At 43.4% G+C, this 27,963-nt stretch overlaps 2 protein-coding genes across 15 annotated transcripts in view; one reads left to right on the top strand and one right to left on the bottom strand.

Moving 5' to 3' along the window:
* ABI1 (abl interactor 1) overlaps positions 1 to 1,316 on the bottom strand; it is an 83,768-nt gene extending 82,452 nt beyond the window's left edge. For 9 of the 12 annotated variants that reach the window (XM_009945111.2, XM_009945107.2, XM_009945102.2 and 6 more), the window contains exon 1: positions 1,038 to 1,241. In XM_009945111.2, coding sequence (XP_009943413.1) covers positions 1,038 to 1,154 — 117 coding nt within the window. In that variant the 5' untranslated portion in view covers positions 1,155 to 1,241. Of the gene's footprint in view, positions 1 to 1,037 lie in introns of all 12 variants that reach the window. The other 3 variants (XM_009945104.2, XM_009945106.2, XM_009945101.2) reach the window with 1 other exon arrangement.
* A 22,116-nt stretch (positions 1,317 to 23,432) lies between these two features.
* The window catches only part of ACBD5 (acyl-CoA binding domain containing 5), a 31,013-nt gene continuing 26,482 nt past the window's right edge, over positions 23,433 to 27,963 (top strand). For 2 of the 3 annotated variants that reach the window (XM_075419585.1, XM_075419587.1), the window contains exons 1-3: positions 23,554 to 23,832; positions 25,061 to 25,181; positions 26,666 to 26,738. In XM_075419585.1, coding sequence (XP_075275700.1) covers positions 23,751 to 23,832; positions 25,061 to 25,181; positions 26,666 to 26,738 — 276 coding nt within the window. In that variant the 5' untranslated portion in view covers positions 23,554 to 23,750. Of the gene's footprint in view, positions 23,488 to 23,553; positions 23,833 to 25,060; positions 25,182 to 26,665; positions 26,739 to 27,963 lie in introns of those variants that run through there. The other variant, XM_075419586.1, reaches the window with a different exon arrangement.

The following is a 27,963-nucleotide window of genomic DNA, read 5'->3' on the forward strand; positions in this document are numbered from 1 at the left end:
TCTCTGGATGGTTCTATATCCACATCAGCATGACTACCTATACAGAGTTACGTGCTGCAAATCCTGAAAAAAATAATAGCAGTAAGTTGTGCTGAAAGTGGCTTGGCAAAAATAGACTTAAAGCAAGGGCAAGAAGAACTGGCAATCTACGGGGGAAATTAAAAACCCCCACCGACCGGTGGAGACACGCCACGACCCACGGAGCCTCCCCAAGCGCCAGAGCCCCCGGCCTGAAATCCCCGTCGCCGGTGCTCGAACCGCAAGCCCGCGAGCGGCCCAGATTGCCATTTTGAATCACCACCTCACGCCCGCACAGCGCTGCCCGGACGCGGGGGCGGCTTCCCGCCCCCACCACCGGCCCGCCGCGGCGATGCGGACCCTCGGCAGCCGCACGCCGGGAGCACCCGGCCCCCGGTTCCCGCCTCGCGACGACCGAGCGACGTGATGTCACCGGCGTGCGGGGCCCCTTCCGCCCCCCAAGCGCCCGCCGCGCCGCTGCGGATGGCGGCCCCGGCGGAGGGGCCGGCCGGCACCCGCGCCTCGCGCTCCACGTGAGGCGCCGGGGGGGCGCGCGGCGCTGCCCGCCTCAGCAACCGGGGCCCGCCGGCTTCCCCCGGAGGGAGCCGCGCCGCCGGGAGGCGAGGGGGGAAGCTTGAGCTACCGGCTCCCAGCCGGCCACACGGAGAGGCTCACCCGCCCTCACCCCCCACCCCGGCTCAGGGAGCTCTCCGGGATGTGACTCATAATAAATAAATACAGAGGGGGAGGGGAAAATTAAAAAAGAAAAAAAAAAAGGAGGAAAAAAAAAAAGACACACCCTCCGAGCCGGACTGACATAATAACCCCCTCCCTTCCCCTCCGGAGCGGGGGGGAGGGCAGCCCGGTGGTTCGGCTGGGAAAGTTGAAAGAAAAGGCAAACCCGGTGGAACGGCCGCGGGGCGGGGAGCCGCGGCGGGGAGAGCCGGGCGCCGCGCTGCCCCTCCGGCGGCTCCGGCCCCGCCGCCCGCACCGGAGAGCCCAGCCGAGCCGCCCCTCACCTGGATGTAGTTGTTTTCGCAGTAGTCGGCGACTCGAGTGAGGTTCTGGTAGCTCTCGAGCAGAGCCCGCTTGCCAGAAGGGATTTCCTCCTCTAGCAACATCTGCAACTCTGCCATTTTCCACCCCTCCGCATCGCTTCCTCTTGCATTAAAGACACAGCGGCGGCGCCGCCAGGCTCGCAGCCCGCCTGGTATTGTGGGATTCCTCCTCGCCTCGCTTTCGTGAGCTCTCGCTTTCCCCACCCATCCTTCACCCTCCGGGGGGGGAAGGAAGAAAAAAAATAATTAAAAAAAAAAAAAAAAAAAAAAAAAAGGAAAAAACCCCACCCCGCCTGGCAAAGCAAGCCGGGAGCTGTAGGCAGCGTCGCGCCGCGCAGGGCGCATGCGCGGGGTGAGGCGGGCGCTGCTGATGGCCCCGGCGGGGAGATGGCGGCGCCGGGAGGTTGCGGCCCCGCCGGGCCCCTGCGGCGGGAGGGTGGCGGTGAAGCTGTCGGACTGGGCTTTTGGGGGCCTAGAGGCGGGGGCGATGGTTGTGTCTTTCCTCAGCCCCCCCCCCTACCCCTCAAAAAACGCATCAGCCCCACCGGTGCTGCCCTGGGGCAGCGTCTCGGGGAGAAGCCGAAAGGTTCTGGGAGGGGAGCGCTGCCCTGGTTATGCCGGCTCCCGTCAGGCTAGAAATGTGTAAGGTGGCGACAGAATTGGTAAAACGATAGAAACATCGCGATTAGGGGTGATTAGTTCCCTTCCCAGGGGGTTATCCCGAAGGGGAGGGAGCAATACTGAACCTGAGCTGTGTAGATCTCTGTTAAAGCCTGCCCAGAAGCAGTAGTTGACAATTAGAATTTTTCTGGGTTTAGTTTCGTAAGAAGAACTTTTAATATTTGGCTGAGGTAAATACATTATTCCTGCTACTCTTTTACCTCAGTGGTTAATCATTGTTCAGGGCCTCCTCTGGTTGTTGCAAAGGCACAGAAGATAAGGGTCTGATGACTATTTAGTGCGGTCTTTCTCATTTTTGTTTCTTTTTTGTAATCAAAATCCACTTTCTGTGATCATACCAGAAGAAAAGCCAGTGACAGCAGGTGGCTTCTGTGCTGGGATGTCCAAGCCTGCCCCTGCAATGAGTAACAGGCCCAGAAGAAGCTGCCTCCAAGGCCAGTTACTCATGCCTTGGCTTTGTGCGCTGTGTGTACGCAGTTACAAATGCAACTGGAATTTAGTCCTTGCATTTCAGTAATTGTTCCAGAGAAACCCACACAGCGGTGAAAAGTCAGTACATTTCAGAAGAAAATATTCTCAAACGCATTATAGTGAGAGCCGACTGCCTCATCTCTGCGTAATCGTGTGGTATTTTGCATGTCCTCTGGAGTCTGTCTTCTGTTGCAACACTGAAAATGGTTCTGGTCAGGATCTGTGGTATAACTGCTGATGTCTCTAAATCAAGCTGCAGAGAGGAAAAAAAGATCTTCTTTCCCCTCTGAAGTCAGCAAAGTCCAGCATCTCCATCTAGAACTGTGGAAGTGAGGATGAATGGTAGGAAGCCTGGGAAGGACCAGTGGGCCTGGGAAGGTCTTTGCAACTGGAATTACAAAAAAACACCCCCTGTGCTGGGAGAGATATTTAAGTGCTGTCTGGGACAGCAGAGGAAGGAACTGGTACATTCGCAGCACTTGCTGTGGGATAGAAATGCATCTACATTACTATCTTCTGGTGGTTAATTCATTTGGCAGCTTAGCAAAACTGTTTCCAAAGTGGCTTCAATAACTCTTTTTAGGACAGCATGTAATTTCTAATAAAACGTTTTATTTTGGATTCCAAGTACCCTTTAAGTGTAAAATAATTAAACTTGATCTGCCAAAGTATTGAGATATAGACAAGCTTTTAATGGGTCCCAGGGCAAGTATGATAAGAAACCATCTTGGGCACTGGCTTCTCTTTGTTTCCAGCTATTGTAATACAAAGACAAATTTGATTTCTCTGTTCAGTCTGGCTGCAAATTGCTTAACACCCATTGGCTTGGGTGAGTCTGTAGTTGCCTACAGACCACAGACTGACTTCATGGAAGCTGTTAACGTCCTCAAATGTAGAACAACAGTTGTCGACTCTTCTTAAAATGTTATTGCTGCCCCTCTACAAAGAGATAGATGATGCGTGGGGCCTTGCACATCAACTTTTCTCAGTATGAGAAAAATCAGTGGTGTGTGTTTTGCTACATGTATTGTGCTTCGCTTCGGTGGGCAACCTAGTGCTACAAGTCGATGGCAGGACAGCAGCTGAGCGAGGCAGTGTTGGCTCCCAGGAAGCGCACCCACCTCAACCAGTAGAGCAGAAGCTCCAGGAGGGCTTGCGGCCTCTTTTGCTCCAACGGATCTCGACCCAAAAGGCCTTACGCAAACCAAAAAACCTGCAAACTCTACATCACTGTGTGCTCGCAGCGCACGAAGACCTTGGGAGACCGCGTCAAAGAGCGCCACCTTGTGACGGCTGCATTGTGACGTCTCTTCAGCCTTCCTGGCACAGCCAGGCGTTATCCCGATTGTAGAATCATAGAATCATTAAGGTTGGAAAAGACCTCTAAGATCATCAACTCCAACTGTCAACCCAACACCACCATGCCTGCTGAACCATGTCCTGAAGTGCCACATCTACATGTTTTTTGAACACCTCCAGGGATGGGGACTCCACCACTTCCCTGGGCAGCCTGTTCCAACGCTTGACCACTCTTTCAGTAAAGAAAATCTTCCTAATATCCAGTCTAAACCTCCCCTGATGCAACTTGAGGCCATTTCCTCTCATCCTATCGCTAGTTACTTGGGAGAAGAGACTAACACCCACCTCACTACAACCACTTCTCAGATAGTTATAGAACGCAATAAGGTCTCCCCTCAGCCTCTTCTTCTCCAGACTAAACAATCCCAGTTCACATGGGTTGACCTGTGATAGGTACAGAAACACCCAAACTGGCTGCATGCTGAGCTAGGTCAATTCCAGCAGGCCTTTTTAACTTCATGCCGTACAACCATGGCAATACTGCTGCAAGGGCCACGCAATGCAAGACGCGCTGGGAATTACGGTGCCGGCATGCTCACCTAGTTAGATCAGCAGGCCTTATTAGCTGCTACCCCATGCTAGCCCTCCTGCTTTCAGAATGACTCTCTGCAGGGTTGCTTGAGTGTCTTTGCAGTGTGTTCCTCCTGTCTGAGGTTTTTGGAGGGTTTATTGACTCTGACGCAATAGACCACAGCTGGCTCCAAGAGTGTACGTGGTGTGTACACTGAGCGATTCCGAAGTACCTGAAAGCACAGTGGACATTCAGGTAGCTATGCAGGTGCTAGCCAAATCCAGCAGAACCAGCACTGAGCCAGAGCCAATAAACCTTGGACTTCAGCTGACCTTTGCTGAAGACACTAGTGTGCATCTGAACTGCATTCACTGGAGGTTTTTTTAGAAACTATTTTATTCTGCATTTTTTTGTTTGGTTGATTTTTTTAATTATCACACTTTCCCATTACTCCAGACAATCAACTTCTGATTAGAAGCAAAAATTAACTAACTTACTCAAAATACTTCAAGTGTGTAAGAGAGCTGGGAGTGAAAGTTTTCCTAGCTGGGGCAGTTGGACTGGTAGAGGAAAAAATGTAATAATGCTCTTCAAACTACACCCAAATGATCACCTGAATGAGATCCCATCCAGAGTAAAATGTGCTTATATACCTCTTAGTGTCTCCATTGTCTGTCTGAGATTTGCTTTTCCTTAGTGAGGCGTGATGATCTCCAGGGGCAATACTGTCCTTCTGGGACACAGCTCATTTTTGACTGGCAGAGAAAAATGTGACCACATTCTAAACACACCTGTTTAGAACAGCATCAAAGTAGCAGCATCAAAGCAACTTCTCCTGCACTGTAATTTGTGTAGCTCTGTAACTGTCTATTCCCTTTTCTAGGCCATAGATTGACACGTGTCTTTGTTTTTCTCTTGGGAACAGTACTTGCTTCAGCAGTGTTGATTGGAAAATAACTCTTTTTATTTGTTAAATTGTTTCTCAGCTGGATTGATTCCTTGTTTGGTTATTTAGCCACATAAGCACTTTTAACAGTGCAATGGAAAGGGAGATGAGGAATCTGAGGGGGCAGCTGGAAGCACAGAAGATGTTGGGGCTGTTCAGATCAGCCACATCAGCTCTACAGCCAAATGCCAAGTCTCATGTTCTTGTAAGAAATATTTTGTTGATTACAGTGATATAGTTACATAGGTGTGGCTGCTGGGACAATCCTATGTGAATACTTAATGCTATAACTTTAACATTTTTTTTTTCTGGGATCAAAAGTTACCTTTTTGGTATTTCCCAAATTCAAAGTAGCTGCCCAAGAAGGTACAAAGCTGGTTTACTTTCCTGTGCTTTAGATCCAGCCCACAGAGCTTTACCAGAATAATTAACCATATTGATATTTCAGTTATCATCATGGGGTGTCTGAGTATTGCGGAGATGAATGGGGCTGTTCTTACTTCTCAGAGACAATTTGTCAGGCTCTCTGTGCTCCTGTGGGCACCTCCACGTGCCCTTTTTCCCAATTAATATTTTTAAGGTTTTCATTGCAGCTGTAGCAACTGGCGGTGCTCCCTCCTGCCTTGCTGCAGGAGCAGGGGTGTTTGAAGTAGGGCTGCGTCCCTGAGCCTGGTGCAGGGGCCCCGTTGCAGCCCTGCCAGTTGCTAGGCAGCCGGCAAGCTCTGCACGGCAGAGCCAGCACACGCCAGCCAGGCATTGCTAGGCAGCCTGAGCTGCTGGAGAGCACAAAAATAATAAGATTCAAAATTGCTGCTTCGAGAATGCACAAGATAAGAGCTGCACAAAAATAAATAGTTCTACTGTATTTTGCCATGACCTTTCTCCTCTAATGTATTTTCACTTGCAGGATTTGCCTTCTATCTCAACCTGATTTTTCATAAAACTCTCTCCTCTTCATCCCTCCTGCATGCTTATCTTTGCTTTGCAGCAGTGCTCTGGTGTCAGCAGTCCTTCCTTTTTTCTTACCCCCACTAACCTACCCTGTTCTCAATCTGTCATCTTGGTTGTTCCCCTCCCACGTTCCGCTGGATCCCCTGTTCCTTTGGCCTCTCTCATTTTGTTTGTCATTCTTTCATCTTTCTCAGCTCAGCCACCAGGTTGCCTTCTGACTTTGCCTTTCCATTTTCACTGCACCAAAGAATTCCTCCCGTATCTTCTGTTCCCTGCTCCCGATCTAGGTCCCTTCTGCTGCTGTCACTTCCAGCTGTCCGTCACAAGGCAGGCTTATCTTCTTAGTCCCTCAGAATACCTGGCAAGGCAGAGGAGGCATCCACTGCCATAAGAGCATGGGAAAAGTGGAGGATCCAGACCCTGGTGATGCAGCCATACATACACAGAACCTCAAGAACGCCCATTTCTTTCTTCCTAGACCTAAACCAGGTAACATGGGTAACGTGTAAGAAATTACAGGATGGCTTGCTTCTTATGTTAGTAACAAATGAGACTAAACTATTTTGTTATAAAAACATTCTGAGGAAGGGCTAGCTTTAAAGCACCCACTTAAAGCCAGAGGTGGATTTCTGGCACTAATCCTTTTTATTAGTAAATGTTTTTTTGCCTTCTTTTATTTAATGGCTTTGTGAATTAGTTTAAATATGAAAATAATCAATCCCATTGCATGGGGTAGGTAGGCACTGAGTGAAAGTCAGCCTTCTGAATAGACCCATACAGGTTTGGCCCACTCATTAGAGGGTGGGTTGTAATTTCCCGATGAAATAGCTCTTTTTGTTGGGCGATGCTAACCCTCTAAAATGGAAGGCTTTCTTTGATACGTATATATGAAATAAAACTTTCCTTGGGAAAGGTTTCTCACTCTGCATAGAGCTTCTGGTCAAAAGCAGAGAGAGAGACCTTGCCCAGGAAAAAAAGTAATATTTGGATAATTAGCAGTGACAGAGAACATAGCAGATCCAAAGGCAAGTCTCCTGTGTCCCTGACTTGAAAGCAGGCACAGAAAGGTGGATGCCACATGTCAGCAGTGTCATACTCACTTAGCTCTTTGGAGTGAGCATCCCTAGCAGGAAAATACACTGCTCAAGGTCTTGAGAAATGTTTGAAGTCTAAAAACACCATTAGCAGCATTTCTGTTCTGTTTTACACCGCTTGCTAAAGGCTATGAGAATAACACAAAAAAAATGTTCCAGAGTGAATGCGTATACCTGTAGAGCCAGCACAGGCTTAGTGGGGCTTATGGGCTCAGACATTATTTGCAAGGTCATCAGGAATATAACTGCTTCCTTGACATGTAAAGCCTAAGATGGCTTTGCAAATTCATGCAACACTGCAAATGATGTCTTGAGACCACTGGCTAGTGATGAACGCAGACTTAATAAGCTCATCTGGACTATATTTACTGTATACAGAATTGAATTGTTCCTTGGAGCTTCTCTAATATCCCATTTTTTCTGTTTTCCATCCATTCCCAGCCTTCTATAATCCCAGATAATGGAGAGTTGACTGTAATAATACCATCATCTAGTTTATACGCACCTCAAAATTGATTAGTCCATGCTCATGGCTATAGGTAATTGCAATCTCTAGCCTAATTTTTTTCCTCTCTTCAGCACTAAGTTTCTGTACATTAATTGGATGAGTAAAAACCAGAAAGCAGTAAACATCTATATTTCAGTTCTCAGTGCTTCAGAGCTAACATTTGATCTATCTCTATGGATTTTTGACTTCTTTATCAATTCAAATTATTTACATCTATCCATTTTTATGCTAAATAAAAAGAAATCAAAGATGCATCAAAATTTTCTTAGCATAATGCAAAGGCTTAAAATAATATATTATTGTGAAGATAATTTAATTGCACAATTGTTATTTTTTTCTTGTATTTGAGGAAACGTGAGCATGGATAGGAATTACTTTTATATTCTTTCTGTTTAAAAGATTGGTGTTTTTCTAAGCCCCACAGTTTTTTTGATGCAGATTAAAAGCATTTGTATTCTGTACTGATTAATTGGTATGCCTCTTTTGCATTTAAATATATCCTTCATTGAATTGCAGCTTTCCATCATAATGCAGAAAAGAAAAAAATAATTAAATGATAACATCATGCTACTCCAGAAAGAGTACTATTTTCCCAATAAAAAGAAATATTTGACAGCAATTCTGCAGTGATAGTATTTCTGAGCACAGTATCTGAATGGCAAAATAAGGCACAGTGTAACAGTATTTTTATTCAGCAAGTAAAAACACATTACAGTTCTTGGGTCTGTTCCAGCTCCCAGTGAAATAGTAAAGTTTCAACTGGAAGCAATATTGAGTCTATGGGGTTCAGCAGTATTTGAAATTTTCTATCTTCAATAGGCATTGAAGGCAGAAGGAATGCACAGCCACCTTCAGATGCAGTTGTCTACTAGAAAATCATTTCCACGCTAAGATAACATTGACATCCTCCTTGGTATTGTCCCAGTCAGAGCCCAAACACAGACTCTGCAGATAATGAGGGTAAAAAGTCATTACACATAGACTGAGGCTATTCTCTGTTGGGAACATTTAAAAATAAATCAGGCCATTTAGTGCAATCCAACAGAATTTAAAGGGTAAGCATCGGCTATTCAGAATAAACAGAGTTTTTCTTTCCTGTTACTTTTCATTACATAAGAGGAACAATCTCTTGTGCCTATAAGATTGATTACATGTCTCAAACTTAGTTTAGATATTAATGAATCGCAGCAACCACTTATTGTTTCCTGTAGCATAATGCAGTAAAAATTGTCCTTTAATTACCACTAATGAAAACTACCTGCCGTGAAAGCGAATATGTGCCACTAGAAAATGACTTGGTTCAGAGGGCAGCAAATGCAAATATGAACAATCTTTATGATGCACAGGCACAATTAAAAGTGAATATGTAAATTACCGATGGCAGGTTCCTGCTATGCCCAACTATTTGATGTCAACATTAGCTGTGAATGTTTCAATTTATTTGGTCATAATCATAATAATCCCGCAGTGTTTTGCTGGCCAGTGTGTTTCCTAAAGAGCTGGGGACTTTCAAACACTGTCATGTAATAAATATGTACTTACTCAGTATTGCAAATATTTCTAACATTTTTAAAAACCATTCTGAGTGTGTGTCACAAATGTGTGGTTAAGTTGCTTAAAGAATCACCATCAAAGGTATCTGCAAGACGTGATTTTAACAGGAATTTATAAAAATGTTATTTAACAAAGGTCGATGGCAAGGTCCACTCTATTACTTATTAAATTAATGGAATATATAAAGGAAAAATCGAGGCTGGATGGAGATTAAATGATTTATACAGAGACTGAAGAAAGAGGTAAGGGGTAAGGGAGGCCCTCCTGTTGGGTCACAAGGTTCAGAATGGACCCCCTTGCTGCTAAACTCCTTCTCAGAGAGGAGCTCAGGTGCGGCTGGATCCAGACTTAGCCTCAGCTACAACAGTTTATGTCTAAAGGATCTGTCTAGCAGCGATTCAAGGTCTGTTCACAGTTAAAGAGAGAGAATCATGGGAATTTACCAGTAATTAATCATCGGTTAATTGAGCATTTACAAAGTGATTAAAAAGGATTCACTAAAATCACAACAGTAGGATATTATGATTTCAATCAATTCACATGCACACACAGACAATATGCATATGTAAAGTTACCTAACCACTCATTCGTGACAGCAGGAAGTGGGTTAATTATGTTTGCCATCACTTCTCTTTAAATGTCTGACCCTTCACTCTGTTTCTGACATCTTTGTACTTCTCAAAATTTCTTCGGTGTGTCAAGTGGAGCCTGTCTATGTTTTTACATCAGTTGGAAGATGTCTCATAACTAGATACCTTTGCTTATACACTAAGGAAAGAAAGATTTATTTAATACTGTTCTGACTGCAAAAGAGGTCAAGATGCTGTTGTACACGGAAGATATAGACACCTCACTGTACTGTATGTGAAATTTGTAGTTAAGTTTCCCCTTGTGATGCTTTGCTTTCAGATGCTTATACCTTTGTCAGTTTTAATTTAACCCTAGTAGCACATATTTCTGTTTCAGACTTTTATTTTGCCCTTCAGGGAATGTGTGAGAAGGAAACAAGGAGAAATGCGTTCTACTGAATCCATTACAAATCTTTCAGCGAAGTGGTTAAAGCCCCAGCAGCTCTGTATTTTGAATATGGACTTTCGAATTTGGCAGAAGGCCATATTCAGGGACATACCTCCTGTTCTTCCTGAGAAAACCTGACAGCATTTGGTTAATTCCTAAATTCCTAAAAGCAATATAATTGGATACTGTCAGTAGAGTTTTTAAGAGTTAAGATACATCCACTGAGGAATTGGGCTATACTGCTGATGTTTCACCGTGCACTGCAAGGGCCAAGGGATTTTCTCTGCATTTATTCTATTTGAATACACATTATCACTGTGATGGATAATGGTACAGAGGGATTTGATACCCTGGCACCTGGAATATAAGAGTAGGATGAATTCTGGGACAAGAGGTTGTGGAGAGGTTTGCAGGAGTCAGACAGAAGGGGCATGTACAGGTGTGAGAGACGAGAAGAAGATGTCAAGGTGAACTGTGATGAGGTGCAGATTGTTTAGGTATGTGGTATAACAGGATGCATGGCTGATCATGGCAGAGAACAGGTGGGCTGAGGAGAGCACTAAAAAGTGGAAACACTTCCCACACAGGACATAGGCTTGGACTCAGGAACTTATTTTCTCTCATTTTCTCACAATAGCTACAAAATTCACAGAAAACTGTGGACTACAGTCATTGCCAGTTATTCATGCTACGTAAAGGTAATTTGCTGTACATCTGAAAAGCCAAATCCTGGTGTTAGGTACCGATGTTAACTGCACACTGAACTCTGATCAGATTGAAAACAGTATATTGACCAGTTCATTATCTAGTGAGTGCCAGCATCCTGTGGTCTCACAGACAACGTGATACTTGACTGGGTATCACCATACAGGCTAATAAAGGGGACAGGCCTTTTTTATCCTAAAAATTTGTTGAAATGGACTCTCTTTTGAAAATTCTTTTGGTTTCCAGTGGAAGAACAAATGTTTTGTCAAAAAGAATTGGGCTGAATATCTTTGCTCAAATGGCTAATATACATAATTTTTAATTATTTTTATTGTGTAGCCTGAAAGGTTCCTTATCTCATTTCAGATAAAAGAATTCAGTATTCAAATGCTTTCTTGTTCTGCATTACGAAAAGAGCAGCAAATCTGACATATGGTACCTCATTCAAAGACATTATGTCTTCATAACTGAAAAAGCCTAATTTCAGTTAATTCTTAGTGTTATTTACAATAGCCTCGTGCTGTAACAATCTATTAGAACAATAAAACTGCTATAAAGTGATTTTCCGTTACAGTTCTGTGGTGGATATAAACTACATCAACCTGTAAGACAAGCCTATAGCTTGAGTTATTCTGTTGCTGCAGTTCAGCTGAAAGCCAGGTGGTGTTGGCTGAAGGAGCAGTGAGTCAATCACAACCCTGCTACCTTCCCGCATGGTGACCACTAGCTGTGACACACTAGCGTCCGGCTGGTGGCTACTACCCGTTCCTTTGGCACATGGCAGACACCTGCATTTTCTGGATCAGAGTATCACTTATCTTACCCCTTGGGCAATGTTAGTAAGAGCTAGCAAATGACTATGAGAATATTGTGTATATCAGTAGAAGATCTTAATAGGAAGGCCTAGCAGCTCATACAGTCCATCTCCTGAATATGGCGAAATTGTCCTCTGTACTTCACACTCCAGCTTTTTATGCTCTCTAATTGTAAATGTCCCCACTGAAAATGGCCTGGAGCTTCCAACAGGTCAGCTGTCAGACTGTCCACAGTCCACTATGGTGCTGCACAACTTGTGCAATGCTAAGGGTGACATTGCCACATGACTTCTCACAGATTTGCATACAAATGTACTTTTCAAAAGGTTTAGTGAAGCCACAGGGGAATATATTTATTTATAAGTACCCAGGAATAAGGGTCACAGGAACAATCTAACAGTTCATGTTTAATCCATTGCTAGGGCTTATTCACAAAATAGATTGTATAAATTATGCTGTCCAATGCATAACCATTTTTGTGTGAAAGTTTTTAATCAAATAAAATGAGGTATTTTGTCTCAAAGTAGCTCACAAGCTACAAAAGACAGAATAAGCAAAAAGGCTTATTCACTGTGAAATAAGGGCTTTCCTATGCAGGGTAATACGACAGCAATTACATCAATTTCAAATTCATGCCTGAGCATATATCAGAAATCTCACAATAGCAGGCCGGTTTTGTGTTTGCTCCCCCCAAAGCAGATCTCTCATATCACTTATCTTCTGAAATTTTGTAGGAAAACTTCAGAACAACAAAGGAACATGTTTTGCCCTTATTTGGCATGTATTTATTTATTAAAGTGATACACCAGTTGTTTTACATAATAGTGTCTAAAACTACAACCTGCGTTTGATATAACTCACATTTCTTAACCTTCTCTGTTGGTTAGTAGGAAGCGATTTAGTCACAAGAGGGCTTGTTTTTATATAAATCAGTAATCTGAAGGCTAAGTTCGGGACACAAAGGCAATATATAATTATCTGATTCTAGTTGGAGGGTTGGTACGAATGGTCTTCATTCTAACTATACCTGACAATTAGTAATTTGTTTTCATATTTGATTATGTTAATAATTAATCCAGAATAATTTAGCACATCTTCTCCTACCAATTAAAGTTATTTGATTTTGCTCAACCATTTCTCAACAACATACCTGTAGAAAGGAAAGGACAGAAATCTGTTTACTATAAAACATATTGCCACATCTATTATTCAGGGAGGGCCACATTACATGAATGAAATTATGTCACAGTGGGATGAAAGTACTGATCCTATCTACCTACCTAATCCAGATGTTTAGGACACACCTGACTTCTGTGTGGGTGTGAATGAATGAGCATGTCTACCTCATAAACACAGAAGCACCAATAAATCAAAAAGTGTGCTCCAGCAGTACAGAAATACCTGCTACTGTATTGCCAATGTGCTTCAGCTCAGCTGCAGGAGCCTGGTCCTTCACTACGGGACAGTGTAACTAACCCTGGTGACACTACCAACTGTGCCATAACCATGGAGGTTTGCTAAAACACCAGCATCCATGCAAGAGTCTTGTCCTGGCACAGTTCTGTAGCCAAGGCTTGCCCATCCTCACACATCTCCGCCAAGACAAATTTGTAGCGAGGGCTTCGTCAGCACCTTTAAACTGTTTAACTGAACCTGGTTTACTCTGGCTGAAATGAGTAGAGGAGCATTTACGAGAGCAGTTCCAGAGGCAGTTCAGAGGCACAGCAACCAGCAGCTGTGGATGGGCAGGAGACGGTCACCTCTTCAGCCGTCTTGGAAGTAGCTGCCAGGGAATGTGTGAATGCAGCCTGTGTTCACGGAAAGAAGTTTAAAAATCTATTTACTTTATTAAAATGTAATTTAACTCTGTCAATTGAAAAAGGATAAAACTTGAAAATTAGTAATTTGTGTCTATTTTGGTTTTTATTCCCAGTCTCTGACTGAAGGGGGAATTCAGTTCCACTACAGGGTGAGTTGACACGCTTGTCCTAGCAGCATTCTGCTCTTTTGAATACTGGCTGATCTGCGAGGTAATGTGATAAAAAGACATTTTGTGCACACATGGTATGCATTTTAAAGAGCTTCGATGTGTCAACAAACTGCTCTGAATATGGTGGGGCCCACCAGGAAGCACATAATTTGAGGCCCATGAGAAGGAGATGCAGACCAGAGGAAGTAAAGATGGTCCACTTGGAATGACTGAGCAGGCACCACAGAGCTGCTTTCTAGGGTGGGCGTGAGCATTCATTCACTTTTAATACAACTATTTTAAATGTGTTTTCTCAAGTCATTCCCAAACCCTTTTCTATACCTCTTTTCAATAATGTAACATATCCAGATCCATTGATTTGGGGACTTACTTATCCTGCTTCTTTGTACTCCCAAATTTCCCATTTCAAAACATGTAAGACAACTTCATATTTTCAATATCTGAGGTCAAAAGCATAATCGCTTTAGCATTTTTGTGCATATTTATTCTGTTATTATTGATTCCCTATACCAGTTATGCCACAGAGATTATTTAATGAAATATACCACAATAAAGTTTTAGTGATGCAGACGACAGCATCCAGCAAACATGAAACTTCTTCACAATGATTTAGAAAATATCCATCTCCAAGTCCTACTGTGAACGCATATCTGAGTCAAGAAATAAGGGTAATGGCAGGTGGCAGAAGAAACACACAAGACCAGAACTCCTGACAGCGAAGGGCTAAACCTTGAAATGTACACAGGACTTAATTGTACTATTGCTAAATCAGTGGGATGCTCAGGATGTTGGGCTTGAACATGTGCATAATCACAGACTTAGTCAGCGCAAATGCTATTTTGTCTTCAAAAGACACGTATTCGGGCTGTGGTTACGGTGGTTTAGTCTCTGTGTTGTGAATGTCTCATTCCTTCCTCTCCCCACCACGCAGTTTTGGATTTGTTTATGCAGAAGAAAGGGGGAGCTGTGGGGAGTGGGGTCAGAAGGCTTGTGCAGCCAGGAGAGCACCCCATTGCCACATGAGCCACAGCACAAGCCACCTAATCCGGGGAGGGACAGGCTCTCCAGTCTCTTCCTTTCATCTGTTTAATATATTGCTTTTACCCACAGCTCATAATGTATTCATCAATTCCATATATAACATCACTACTTTACATATTATGTATGCACAAATATATGTGTATGTAGTTGGTCATTGCATTGTTTCCTCTATTATAAAACAGAAATATGTTTGTGTACTTTGTCCAAGATTTAAATATTTTTAAAATTTTTGAAAGAGGAGATCAGTAAGTAAGGTTCACAGTACATTTACAATAACATAGAAATTTAGGCTTTGGGACAGACAACCCTACTAATGAAAAGCTTTAGTTTTTAAGACTTTTTTTTTTTTTTTTTTTTTTTTTTTAGAACTACCATGCAAAAGAATCAGAAAGCACACCGGAAGTTACTACATGAAAAATGAACAACCACCCCCTCCTGCAAAGGCTAGAAACATGACTGAGCTGCTTATAATGCATGATTTGCTAAGGTAGCTGACAGATATTTATCCCAAGGGTTCACACAAGTCAAAGGTAATCTGCAAAGAAATGTGTAGCTCCCTTTTAAAAAAAAAATCTTTATAAATTCAGAGGCCCTTCCACCTACAGGATTTCAAACAGACAGTGAAACAGTAAAATACCAGCAGAGTGAACAGAGCAACAAAAGGAGATCTTTAGTCACAGTGTTTAAAACTCAATTTTTTATTTACATTAAAAGGAAAATCAAGGGTGATCTAGTTATCTGCAAGTTCTAAACTTAGATCTTCTTAAATCAGCATGTACAGATTAATCACATCCGAGATTTTTAAATGAGCTAGCAAAGAGCATTATAGACTGTTAATATTCATTCTCAGTCAGTTTTCAAACATTGGAGGACTTCCAGAGCACTGGAAGAAAGCAAAGGTTGTGCCAATAATGAAAAAAGATATATAGGTATTGTAGTCCTATCGACTTAATATTGATCCCATGTATACAACAGAATGACTGATAGGAAATTCCATTAAGAAAGAATTAAAGAAGGATAATTTAATTAATGCAAATGAATAGGAATGTATGGAGAAGTATACATATATTCAGGATAACTCAACATCCTCTTCTGTGAATCACAGAATCACAGAATAGTAGGGGTTGGAAGGGACCTCTGTGGGTCACCTAGTCCAACCCCCCTGCCGAAGCAGGGTCACCTACAGTAGGCTGCACAGGATCTTGTCCAGGCGGGTCTTGAATATCTCCAGAGAAGGAGACTCCACCACCTCCCTGGGCAGCCTGTTCCAGTGCTCCGTCACCCTCAGAGGGAAGAAATTCTTCCTCATGTTCAGACGGAACTTCCTGTGCTTCAGTTTGTGCCCATTGCCCCTTGTCCTGTCACTGGGCACCACTGAAAAGAGCTCTTGAGTACTTGAGAGTACAAGTTCAATAGATAAACGTAACTGTGTTGTATAAATGTATTTATACTTCTGTAAAATACCTGACTGCATACAATTTTGATTGAGAAACTACAATAAAAATTTTAAAAATAAATTACTATTGTAATAGAAAATTATTACATTAAATGCAATAGAAAATTACATTAAATTCTTAATTATACCTTAAAGAATTATTATTAAATTAATTCTTAATTAATATGCCTATTAAATTTAAAAAATGGCTGACAAACTTCAAATGTGGTCATAGAGGGTGGACCGACCTTGACTCCTTGTTGTTTAGCTTATTTTGAATAACCTACAGGAAATTGCTGATAAAATTTGCAGAGAGCAGAGTGATGAGGAGAGTGACAAACAATTCAAAGAACAGACTGACATGACACAATAATCTGATAAACTAGTTGCAAAACCAGTGTAACAGAATACAACCAAATACTGTTCCATCACTCCAAACAAAAGCTTTAAGAGTACACACTTACAATGTGGGTCCTCAGCTACAAGTAGGGTATGAGGATCCTGTGCTTTGAGGCCTTCATCCACATCTACATCCAAAAGGGTCAATGAATTCTCGACACAGGAATGACAATATTGAGTTTGGAGAAGGCAATGCCTTGGTCCTTTATTATAGTGTCTGACATTAGTACAACTGCAGCATTGTACCTAGCAGTAGTATCTATGATTCAAGAAAGATGTTGAAATATTGGAAAGAGATAAGAATGAAAGAATGAATTCACTGGAGTGAAAGTGTCAGTGAATTCAATCCTAAATAAAAGAAATCAAGGGGTTGCTTGACTTCTGTTTATAAGGATTCATACCATTGTTGGAGAACCCTTCAGGAGTATAATCATGAGCTCTCTAATCCAGCAAACAAAGCTACAGAAAGATTAAAAACTCACAATAAAAGCTGGGCAAACAAATAGAAGAAATAGAGCATATTTTGTTGTTCTGTTTCTTTTTTTGTGGCAAATCTGTAGTACTAACTTCTGAATCAGGATGTTTTAGTGATCTATTGAACACTGAAGACTTGTGCTCTTTAATGGGTACATCTTTGGTTAAAGACTTCTAATGCCTCCCGAAACTGCCCTCTGCCCTCTTGTTAGATTACTCAGTGTGACAAAGAGACTCCAATGTAACTGTTGTCACAGTGACGTGGCTGCCCAGCTCCCCCCTCAGTTTAGGGCTGCATTTCTATCTTTATCTGCAGCAGAGTGACTTGACCTTTAAACAGCTCAGTTTAGGTGCATTCAAAGACTTCCGTGGATTCAGTGATCATTTTTATTTCATACAGCTCAATTGTTTCTGTTTCTTGCGGTTTTTTTGAAACCAACGGTAATTTACTTAGAAAACTATTCAGCAGGTTCTTTGATTTTTTTTTTCTACTTTCGGGGAACAAGAATTGACAGCTGTCTTTCCTCATTAACCTTTCCAGCCTCTTCAGAAGCTTCGATATTAAGCTTCTCATGCTGAACACGTTATATTAACCAGCACCTTTTAGTGCAAAGGAAAGTAAAAAACCACTTAAAACACTTCGTTTCCTAAGTTTTCATCCATCCCAGTTATTCATCCAATAATTTTCTGCTTAAGAATTCTCAGCCTAAGAATTCTCTGTTTTAAATGGCAAAACCCAGGAGGTTCTGATTTTGAGATGCTGTACGTTGCTGCAGTTCACCCATCTCCCTCACCTCAGTGAAAGGGACAGGCCTTATCACCCCAAAACTCTGGAGCAGAGATGACTCCTTCATTTCAGTCAAGCAGAAATGATCTAACAGTATAAACTGAAACAGTTCCTGAATGTCAAATTTCTTTCTCAAATAAAGCTTCCCAGACTAACTTCCTTGGATAATGTCCAGTAGCAAACCTGACCTGAATACGAGTGAAAAAGCCATGGTTTACAGCTGGCACAAGTGTCTAGCTGGCACTGACTTCCAAGGAAATCTGATTTTTTACTAGGACTTGTACAGCAACAGAGCTGGTGCTTATGGGGACTGTAATGAAGTAGTGGTCCTGTGCTTAGGTACCCAATTAAACTCAGTCTTAAACCCTTCTGAGAGTTTGTTGGAGGACTCACTCCAGTAAATCACCCCTAACCTGTTAGATTAGGTTGTTGAAACCCATGGACCAAAACCACAGTGGTATATTTTCTGCCTGAATAAATATCCCAAATGATAGACACAGGCCTGAAAACGCTTGAGTTCAGTTATCTTTTCCAGTTATATTCCAGGTTTTAAATACTGGTAAACGTATGTCATGAAAACATTGCCACGCAGTCATTTTTCAGGTTTGCTAGAAAGAATAATATCCTTGCTTTGCTAGAATTTTAAAAGAACACGCATAAACTACAGGTGTTTTGGTTTTTTCCCTTCCAGATACTGAAAAAAAAAATAATCACAAGAGCTGCCTGGCTGTAAATATGCCATTGCATAAGCACATTATTATAATACAGTCACAGTATTTTGTTTGCTATTCCCAAGAGGCAAATTACACAAGGATAGGCTTCTGAAACTTTAGCAGCAGTAGTTATGAAGATAAAAATCACAAATGTCAAATCAGAAATAATATACCAGACATAGTTAGATTTTTCAGAGTCAAATTCTACTCATTTGCATTATGAAAATGTGTAACGCCATAAGTATCCCCAAATCAACCACGTAATTCCAAATTTATATCACTGTAAATGACAGCACAATTTGACCTCCAGATATCATAATTTTTACTGAAGGGAAAACAATAAGTGTGTGTTATGAGCTGTCTGCTGCTGTTGTTTATAATAAGATACAGTTTGTCATTGCTGCAAGATGAAACCACATACTTTTCAAAGCTTAGTTCATGGCTGTGTAAGGGAATAGGATTTTTTACATGTTCTTCTAGAATATGCGAAATCTGAGCAATTCTGTTATAACTGTCTGCTGGCTCTATAAGAAAAATGCCTTGAGGCAGTAAGGAAAACTGAACTTTATTAAAGATTTCATGAAAGAAATGAATAGTAAGCTTGGAGAAAAAAAGAGGGGCTTAAGACACAATCTGGCACTGCATTATACTTTAGACCTACAAAGATATAAACCTGTAAAAGGTTTTGACTTCATAAGTACCATGTAGTTCAATGCGAAGTCAAATGCTGCCAAATGTCTTTGGAAGTACAATCACATATTGTTCTTCAAAGAGCATTTCATGAAACGGATCTAAGCTTATACTTTTGTTACTGCATCTTCTTTTTTGAAATACATGAGAAGTGGGGAGGGATAAGGGGAAACAAAAATGCAGCTCAAAATTTTGATTGCTGAAAGACCTGGGTTACCTGAACTGAATAGCTCAAAAGAGATTTGAAATGGGATATATTACCTTTAACACCTTTGACAACATGGAGCCTATTCCTTAGGCAAAGCAGCTACCGTTAATAATGGTTAAAAATAATTCCATTACTTAATCCCCAACTGTGAAATGAATCAGTATTTCTAGTCGAGTTATTAAGGGGTGTATCTGAACCTCACAAGGAAGATTCCATCCCCAAAAGCATTCTTGTTTGTGACAAACTAGTCCATTGCCCAAAGGGCTTTCCTGAAGAACAGGGATTGGCCTACATAAGTGGACAAACTTCAACTGCTGTTTTTGCCATATTCATGGTAGGCAAATAGTTCTCTTTCTCCAGAGCTGTTGATTTTGACACAAATATCCTTCATGATTTCATTAAAAAATCCTGCAAGTAAATGTCATGTGATACATTAGCCTTTCTACTGTAAACAGTGTAGAAAACTACTCTTCCTGAAATGCTCTGCCCTTCTCAGACAACATCTTCCCATTCTTCATCAGCATGTAAATTTGACTTTGAAATTGTAATGCTAATTTAGTTCTTCATAATTATGACTATTAGGTTTTAAATAATTCATTCTCCCTCCCCGCTGGATTACATACTTCAAAAAGAAAGCTTTGCTAAAATTACATGCTCTTGGATCTGGTAGTTTACAGACCTTGCTCATAATGCATATGAGACTATGGTCTACTTTCTTAAGAACCATTTAAAAATATTTCTGTAAAATACACTGCTATGATTCAGACCCTTGAGGGAGCAATAGGCATAATCGGTTCCAGTTTCTGCTTTTCACTTGCATAATTTAACTGACTCCCTTGTCCCTCAAGTAAAATGAAGGTGCTCTTCAAGCTGGACTGGGGTGTAGCTTGGCATTGGAAGCAACTGCTAGAAAACTAAGGCAGACCTGGGATACAAAAGAGAACAGCATGAATGGACAGTGGCAGCTTACACACAGCACAAAATGAGGGTTGTAAGGTAACTCAGCACATCAGGCTTTGATAGACTATCCTGTGCGATAACACCACTCAACTCAATAACCATCCCTAATCCATTTGTGAGAGATAGGTCCAAGGCTACACTCGGGATCACGCTTGTCTGCCTTTTCTCCAGACATTCCGTAAGGGTATTCCTTCAGCGACTACAACAGCATGCTTCCGTACAAGATTTTATGTGTCTCAACATCGCCAGGAATGCCTCACATTAGCAATTCACAGGCTCTCCAAAAGTAGTTTGTGAAACACTGAGTGAAGTGCGGGCAAAGCAAAGCACTCGGACATGTTAAGTGTCACACATTGTGCTCACTGCCAGATCACACTGGCAGCAGAGTACCATGACCTCTCCTCTCTCACATCTCAGCCGATCGCCATCACTGGTCAGGCTTTCTATCGCAGTTCCCAATGTTTAGCTTCTCATACATTGGATCAAAGAAAGAGTAAGAGCTGGTCAGACTTATGGTTGCTTTGGAGACTGCTCTTGCGAAGCAATAAAAACACAGCCCAGTTCAATACATAGATTATAATTAGATCACAGAATGGTATCACAGAATGGTAGGGGTTGGAAGGGACCTCTGTGGGTCATGTAGTCCAACCCTCCTGCCGAAGCAGGGTCACCTACAGTAGGTTGTAGAGGACCTTGTCCAGGCGGGTCTTGAATATCTCCAGAGAAGGAGACTCCACAACCTCCCTGGGCAGCCTGTTCCAGTGCTCCGTCACCCTCAGAGGGAAGAAATTCTTCCTCATGTTCAGATGGAACTTTCTATGCTTCAGTTTGTGCCCATTGCCCCTTGTCCTGTCACTGGGCACCACTGAAAAGAGCTTGGCCCCATCCTCCTGACGCCCACCCTTCAGATTTTACAAGCATGTGCTCATTCCCAATAGGTACTTAGCAGATGACAGAGAAACGTCATATAATTTTGTTCCCTAAAGAATGGAGTCTAGAATCCTCAGCTTGAGATAAAGCTGCAGATCCATTCCTGGATGTCTGCAACAAATGAGAGGGTCTCCTTTATTACCTGGACTCCACGTTTGATTATTGTTAATCCTACATGGAAATGGAAATCACTGCAATGAGAATGCAAAATGTGTACACAGGGACAGCTAATAGCAATGCTAATTAGTATTATATATGAGCATTTAAATTAACTAGTCATTTGCGATATGTTCTCACAGGCTCACCAGTGCTCAAAATTTGCCTCTCATTTACTGTTTCGTCCTTGTCTCAGGGCATGATGGCACTGATTATTTTGGGTTACTTCAAGTGCCTCATTCTGGATCTGCAGATCTCACACTCTCACACAGCTCCAGTGCAAAGAGGGCAGCTTCTGTTTCTGCACGCAGCCATTAAATAGGTTGTCATTTGCATCTATTTTAAAGACTACTTCCAGTGAAAGTCTGGGAATGTTCATTAATAAAAATGCAGACTGCATTTCTCTTAAATCAATTAAAATGGTGAACGTCATTATAGATTTGCTCAGGTAAACAGAATTTACACATCAGCTGGCCTCACAAGAGGCCCTTAATTTTTTTATTACTTTTTTTCAGTTAACTCCTTGCATGCTCAAATAATCCCTATTTATACAGAGACCCACTTATCTTCAAACAAACACATCCCTTTGATCTGAGCTTCTGTCATTCCTACCTTCATGGATGAAAAAGGCAATAGATCTTAGTGCATAGCTCACAAGAGCTTTAGAAATCCAGCACTCGAAAAGAAAAATTCAGAGAAATTAATCTGTAACATTCACATGAGCCGAGCAGTGGCGTTTGTAACACGGGTTCATCGTTTGCCCCATGCGGGGAATCCTGTTTGAACACCTCTGGAAGTGTCAGTTCCTCTGCAGCAAAGCTCTCCCCTGGCCAGCTGGCTGCTGACCTGTGGCATGTACTGGTTCAGCAGAGCAGGGACTGATCTGCTCTAATTCCCTCTCTCTGGAGCTTTTCTTTCCCACCCAAGGGCATATACTGTGAGCACACAACTGCCTTCAGAGGAATTTAACATACATATTGTGCACCAGATAAATGAACTGACTTGAATGCCAAGATTTTGTACTCGATTCTATTCAAAGGGTCTATTAATTCATCCTGTTGCTCACTGGGTAAATTATTCCACTTGCTACAAAAGCGGTTGGTTTAGCATACTTTTGTTTGACTTGGTAGAGCGCTGGATGCGCAGCGCTTTTGAATAAGGCCATTCATTTACTGCGCTACTGAGCTAGCTGCTGGTACCGTACCGGTATTCACCCTTGTCTCCAAATACCGTGGAAATAGTCCCTGGGTTCTAGGCTTCTAAAATCTCATGCCTGAAATTTGAATGTAAATAGAAGTCATTAAAGCTATTATAAAAATATGTGGCCGCAGTGGTAATTTAGGTGAACGATGTGGAAGGAGGTTTGACCAGGAGGACGGCTGTGAGGAGGGGAATAAGCAGCAAAGGAGACTGCCAGGGTGGCGGGGATCTCCCCGTTACCTGAGGATAACCGAGGTCCATGGGTGGAGTTTTGAAGTGTTCATTCCCATGCAATTGTAGCTACACAAGCAGGGAAAAGGGTAGGAAGAGGAAGGAAGCAAAGAAACCAGGAAAAAATTTTAAAAAATAAAGGAGAGAACCGTTTCCTCAGTCCACACGGGAGACGCACCCCAGGATCAGCACTTCAACGGCTTCTCAGGCCCCAGGACTGAGCCCACCGTCATCCAGGGCAGCTCTGCGAGGCCCCCGGGGACAGCCCGGCCCAGGGCCTTCTCCCGGGCCTCAGCCTGCCCGCCGGGGCCAGCCGCCCGTCTCCGCGCCGCCCTCGCCCTTCGCTGCCCGGGGCTGCCGGGGAGGCCGCGGCCCGCGATGGCGGCGGGAGGGAGAGCAGGCGCAGAGCGGACACAGGCAGGGGGAAACCCGTGCGGGACCCGGCCGCGCCGGGGCGGCCGAGCGGACTCCGGTTCCCGGCGTGCCCCCGGCGGTCTCGGGGCGGTGCGAGGGGAGGGGAGGGGAAGGGCAGGGCAGGGCGCCGCGGTGGGAGACGCAACATGGGCGCCTGAAGCCGGGGCCGAGGTAGGGCTGGGCCTGCGGGGCGAGGCCGGCGCTGCCGGGGAGGGAGGGCTGAGGGATCGGGGTGGGGGCCGGGCCGGGCGCGGCAGGAGCCGGGCACCCCGCCCCGCTGCCGTCGGAGGGGCGGCTGCCCGTGGCCCGGCGCCTCTCAGCCTCTCTCCCGTGCCGTCGGCTGCAGGCACCGCCACGAAGGAGGCTGAGCTGAAGCGGACGCGGCCCGGCGGCCGAGCGGGAGGCGGCGGGCGGTGAGGGGACGGGACGGGGACATGGCTATGGCGGAGACCGGCTCCATGCACGCCACCAGGTTCGAGGCGGCTGTGAAGGTGATCCAGAGCCTGCCCAAAAATGGTAAGTGCGGCCCGGGGGGGCGGCGGGCGGGAAGGCCGTGGCGCCGGGCGCGGGGCCTGGCCGCCCGGCTGGCACCTGCGGGGCGGGCAGGGCCCGAGGGGGGGGGTGGGGGAGGCCAGGCCCCTCTCGTGCTTCCTCCGGGGCGGCGGCGCGGCCCGCCGGGTGGTCCCGGGCAGGGCTGCAGGGCCGCCCTCCCTCCGCTGCCCCGGGCCGGGCGCCTATCAGCAGGCGGCGGCGGGGGAGCCGCTGGGAGAGCTCGGTCTTGGCGCCGCCGCCCGCCTCTCCGGAAGAAATGGCGGTCCGGGGGGGCTGCCGAGCCTGCGGCAGGAGTTCCTCGGTCCGGCGGCCGGAGGAGGGGGCCCGCAGCCCCCCGGGAGCGCCGGCGGAGGGGCTCCGCCTCGCCGCAGCCCTGAGGGCGGTTGGTGCCTGCGGAGCGGTTACCGCGGGTCCCCTGTGCTGAAGGAGTTAACAGGAAAGGAAAAAAAATCAGAATGCGTCTTTTTGATAAGAGTGATAATCATAAAAAAGTGGTTATGATGTATGTCATTGATTCTGGTGTAAGCAAAACGGGGTTTATTGAGGCACTAAGATAAAGGTCACTGTAAACTTTTAATGACTAGAATCGAACCTCGAAGTGTTCAATTTCATGGGTTGGTTATGAATCTTCCCTGCCAGCTGTTGCAGATTTGTGCTGAGATGTTCTGCCTTGACAAAAGTGTTCCACAAAGGAAGAAGAGAAAACAAAACCAGTGAAACTATTATTGAAATTGCTGTCACATATCCAAAGTAAACAAAAACACTGTGGTTTGGGTTTGTGTTTGGGGGGGGGGTTGTGTTTGTTTTTTTTAAGTTGTGAACAGCCAAGTGACTTGCAGGGTACTTTGTTTGCTGGGAGCTAAAGCTGTCCCTTTAAACTGAGTGAAAGGACACTTGCTTTATGTTACTTAGTACTTTTTTTAGTTCTGATCATGGAGTCTGACCTTAGGAGTGGTAAAGGTTATAGTCCCTTACATTCAATCTGAAATTTGCTGTTTGTGAAGTAAATATCGTCAGCAGTGCTGGTTCATGGTAGATGAAGTCAAGATATTATCTGTTGACTTAAACTGTACTGCTGTGAATTAGGCTGTAACAAACTGCGGGCTATTTTCTCACAGAAATACTAAGCTTGTAAAATACCCGTTAATGTTCTTGGTTACAATTTAACTGTATTTTAAAATGCTTTCACTAGGTTCGTTCCAGCCAACGAATGAAATGATGCTCAAGTTCTATAGCTTTTACAAGCAAGCAACCCAAGGACCTTGTAACATTCCACGACCTGGATTTTGGGATCCGATTGGTAGATATAAATGGTAGCTTTTCATGAGTTGTTGTTTTGTTTTGTTTTTAATGCTTGGAGTGGAGATGCACTTGGAGAAAGAGCGTAGTGAGTTTATTTCTCTCTGAAAAAAACCCAACATTCCCAACCTTTGATGCTTGAATTCGTTTTCTGTCTTGTGTTCCAACTTTCTAGCTTAGGTAATTTGTAATTTCTCAGAGTTGCAAGTGAAAACATTCCCTCGGGTTCTGCGACGGGGCAGGTTTTTCTTGGGCAAGCACCATCATGGCAGCTCTGCAGTGTTTATTCCCTGTTGTAGAACGAAATTGTAGGTGCTCTGCAGAATGAGTGGTGTGGATCAGTGTCTGGAATCCTTTCTTCTCAAGTTTTCATGTCTAATGTGGGCCTGAAGTAAGCAAGTGCTCATTGACAGCTATTGATGCAGCTTCAAGCTCTTGCGGAGGGGTCTGGTTTATGTGTCTTTCTGGTTTGTCAGCTCAGTAGCAGGGCTTCCCGCTGTCTGTATTCTCTTTGTGCTGGGAAGACTCTCCCGATTCACCAAATTGCTAAGATCTGTTTGAAAAGCCATATGAATGCTTTGCTTATTATATTTTAATAATGATTTTTCCTGAAGAACAAGTCTTATTGCTGTCTTTATGGTCATGGTCGTCTTGGGATCTGTGAAATGATTCCTTTGAGCTTCCCCCCTGGCCCAGTCTCCCCAAGTCAGGGTGAAGAGGGTATCTTTGCAGAGGACTAGGGCAGTAAGCTTCCACCCACCTGGTTGGTTGTAGCTGAAATGTGAGCTGCCAGCCTTGGGATTCTGCTATAAGTGGGACAGATACTCTGGCAAGAAGAAAGGATGGTGTCAAATCAAGTGCAAGACTTGAGTAAGGTAATGTTTTATTCCAGTCCGTGTTTTGACAGATTCATTGTGCAATACTGATAAATTCAACTGGAGTTCTCTGTCTTGCAGAGTTGGAGAGGGGGAGATTATTTTTTTAGGTCGTAAGTAGCTGCTGTGGTAATTGGGGGCGGTGGTTAAGCTATTTGCCTACTGCACTGATTTGTCTTTCCCCAGTTGCTAAACACGAAAAGGACAGATTTTTCTTCTAGCCTGTTCTGACTTGCTGACAACTGTTTGTAAATGCTGGCTGAAGTGTCTGTGCCTGCTCTTTTTCTGCAGCAGAGGGTCTCAAAAAAGATCAGCCTAATCAAAAGGGAAATATCTGGACTTGTTAACAACTTACTGGGTACAAGAGCATAGCTGGTCAGTGAGGAGCTCTTCAGTCCCCAGGCTGTTCAGTTTGTTGTTTCTCTGTTGATGTACCACTATGTGATTATCCTAGCAAATTATATGTTTGGACTTTAGAAAAAAAAAAAAGTCATGAATTGTTGTTGCATTTTATTTGTATCAGAGGAACTTTGGGCATTACATAACTGACCCACTTAAGGCCAGGCTGAAAAAATCCATTAGGCCCTGAAGATACTGAAGATGTATGTGACTTTCTTTCCTAGGGACGCTTGGAGTGCCTTGGGAGACATGTCCAAAGAAGAAGCCATGATAGCCTATGTTGAAGAAATGAAAAAGGTAAGTTTACTAATGAGTAGAAGGGATCTTCTAGAACTAATGTTCCAGAAACAAATTAGGGAACATGAGGAGGTTCTTGCTGATTACTACTGTCAGAGCTCCAAGTGAGTAGTTCCCTATGTGAACATTTACATTTCAGCACTATGCTGTTTGGCCTGCGGGCAGAAGAAAATTATGTAGTTCCTTCCAAAGCTGTAGAATTTGGATTGTTTTCAGAGAAACGTGAGAGTTCTAGCTGATGCGAGGCTTAAATGACAGAGCTAAAGAGAGTGAAATATTGAAATCATGGTAAAGGGGGCAGCGGGGAAAACAGTAGAACGTAATGTACAACAAAAGAAAAGCTGATTTACTGCAAACTGCCTCAGTTCCCAGAGTTGAAAGGTAAGTGAACCTTATCTTGGAAAGCAAAAAACAATCCTTCAGAAGGGGTTCAGGAACAAGAGTCTCACTCCCATGACTGGAGCCATGAGTACAATCAAACATGTGAACTTAATCATCTTTGATTTTTCAAGAAGAACTCAGCGGCCTGAGTTTTCTGTACTTGTCATGAAAATATTCCTTGTATATTATAGTTGCAGTCAAACAGTTAAATTGAGTAATTTGGTCTGTCTTTTTTGGAATAGATGTGTAACTTGTAAACAGTCATAGGTACTATATTAAGCAGGAATTGCAGCATTAAGGAAGTTAAACATTCAGAATTAGAGTTTCTTGTTGTTTAGCTAACCCTTTTCACTGCAGTCTTTTCACTATTTAGTGTCACGCTGGGTAAAAGTAAATTTGTAATCTATTACTATAATGAGGTTAACATCAAGGAGAGAAAATGTAGGTTCTACTCTGAATACACTTGCTTTTCTCCTAGGCCACTGTCTTGACATTGAACTTTTAACATGTTTAATGATTGATACAACAAAAATTTTTACTAACCAAGGAGCTGGAGTCTGACTACTGTTCTTTTTCTGATCTGTAATTTTGGTAATCTAGTTCCTGTTCATTTTAAAATGAAAAATAAACAACTCCAGAAAACACAGAACGCCAAATATTATTCATCTGGTAAAAAATACCACTGGGTTTTAGTAATTCCTTTTGAAAGCGTGCCACAAGATTTAGTGCTTCATTTCAAGTCTCTGATTCAAAATGTGTTAACACTTCAGTAGAGTACCTTTTTTGTTTTTTTTTTCAGTGCAGTAACTGGTTTGATCAGGACACTAAAACTAAGTGAAACTGC

The sequence above is a fragment of the Opisthocomus hoazin genome, chromosome 4 (assembly GCF_030867145.1).
Source record: "Opisthocomus hoazin isolate bOpiHoa1 chromosome 4, bOpiHoa1.hap1, whole genome shotgun sequence".
NCBI classification, from domain to species: domain Eukaryota; kingdom Metazoa; phylum Chordata; class Aves; order Opisthocomiformes; family Opisthocomidae; genus Opisthocomus; species Opisthocomus hoazin.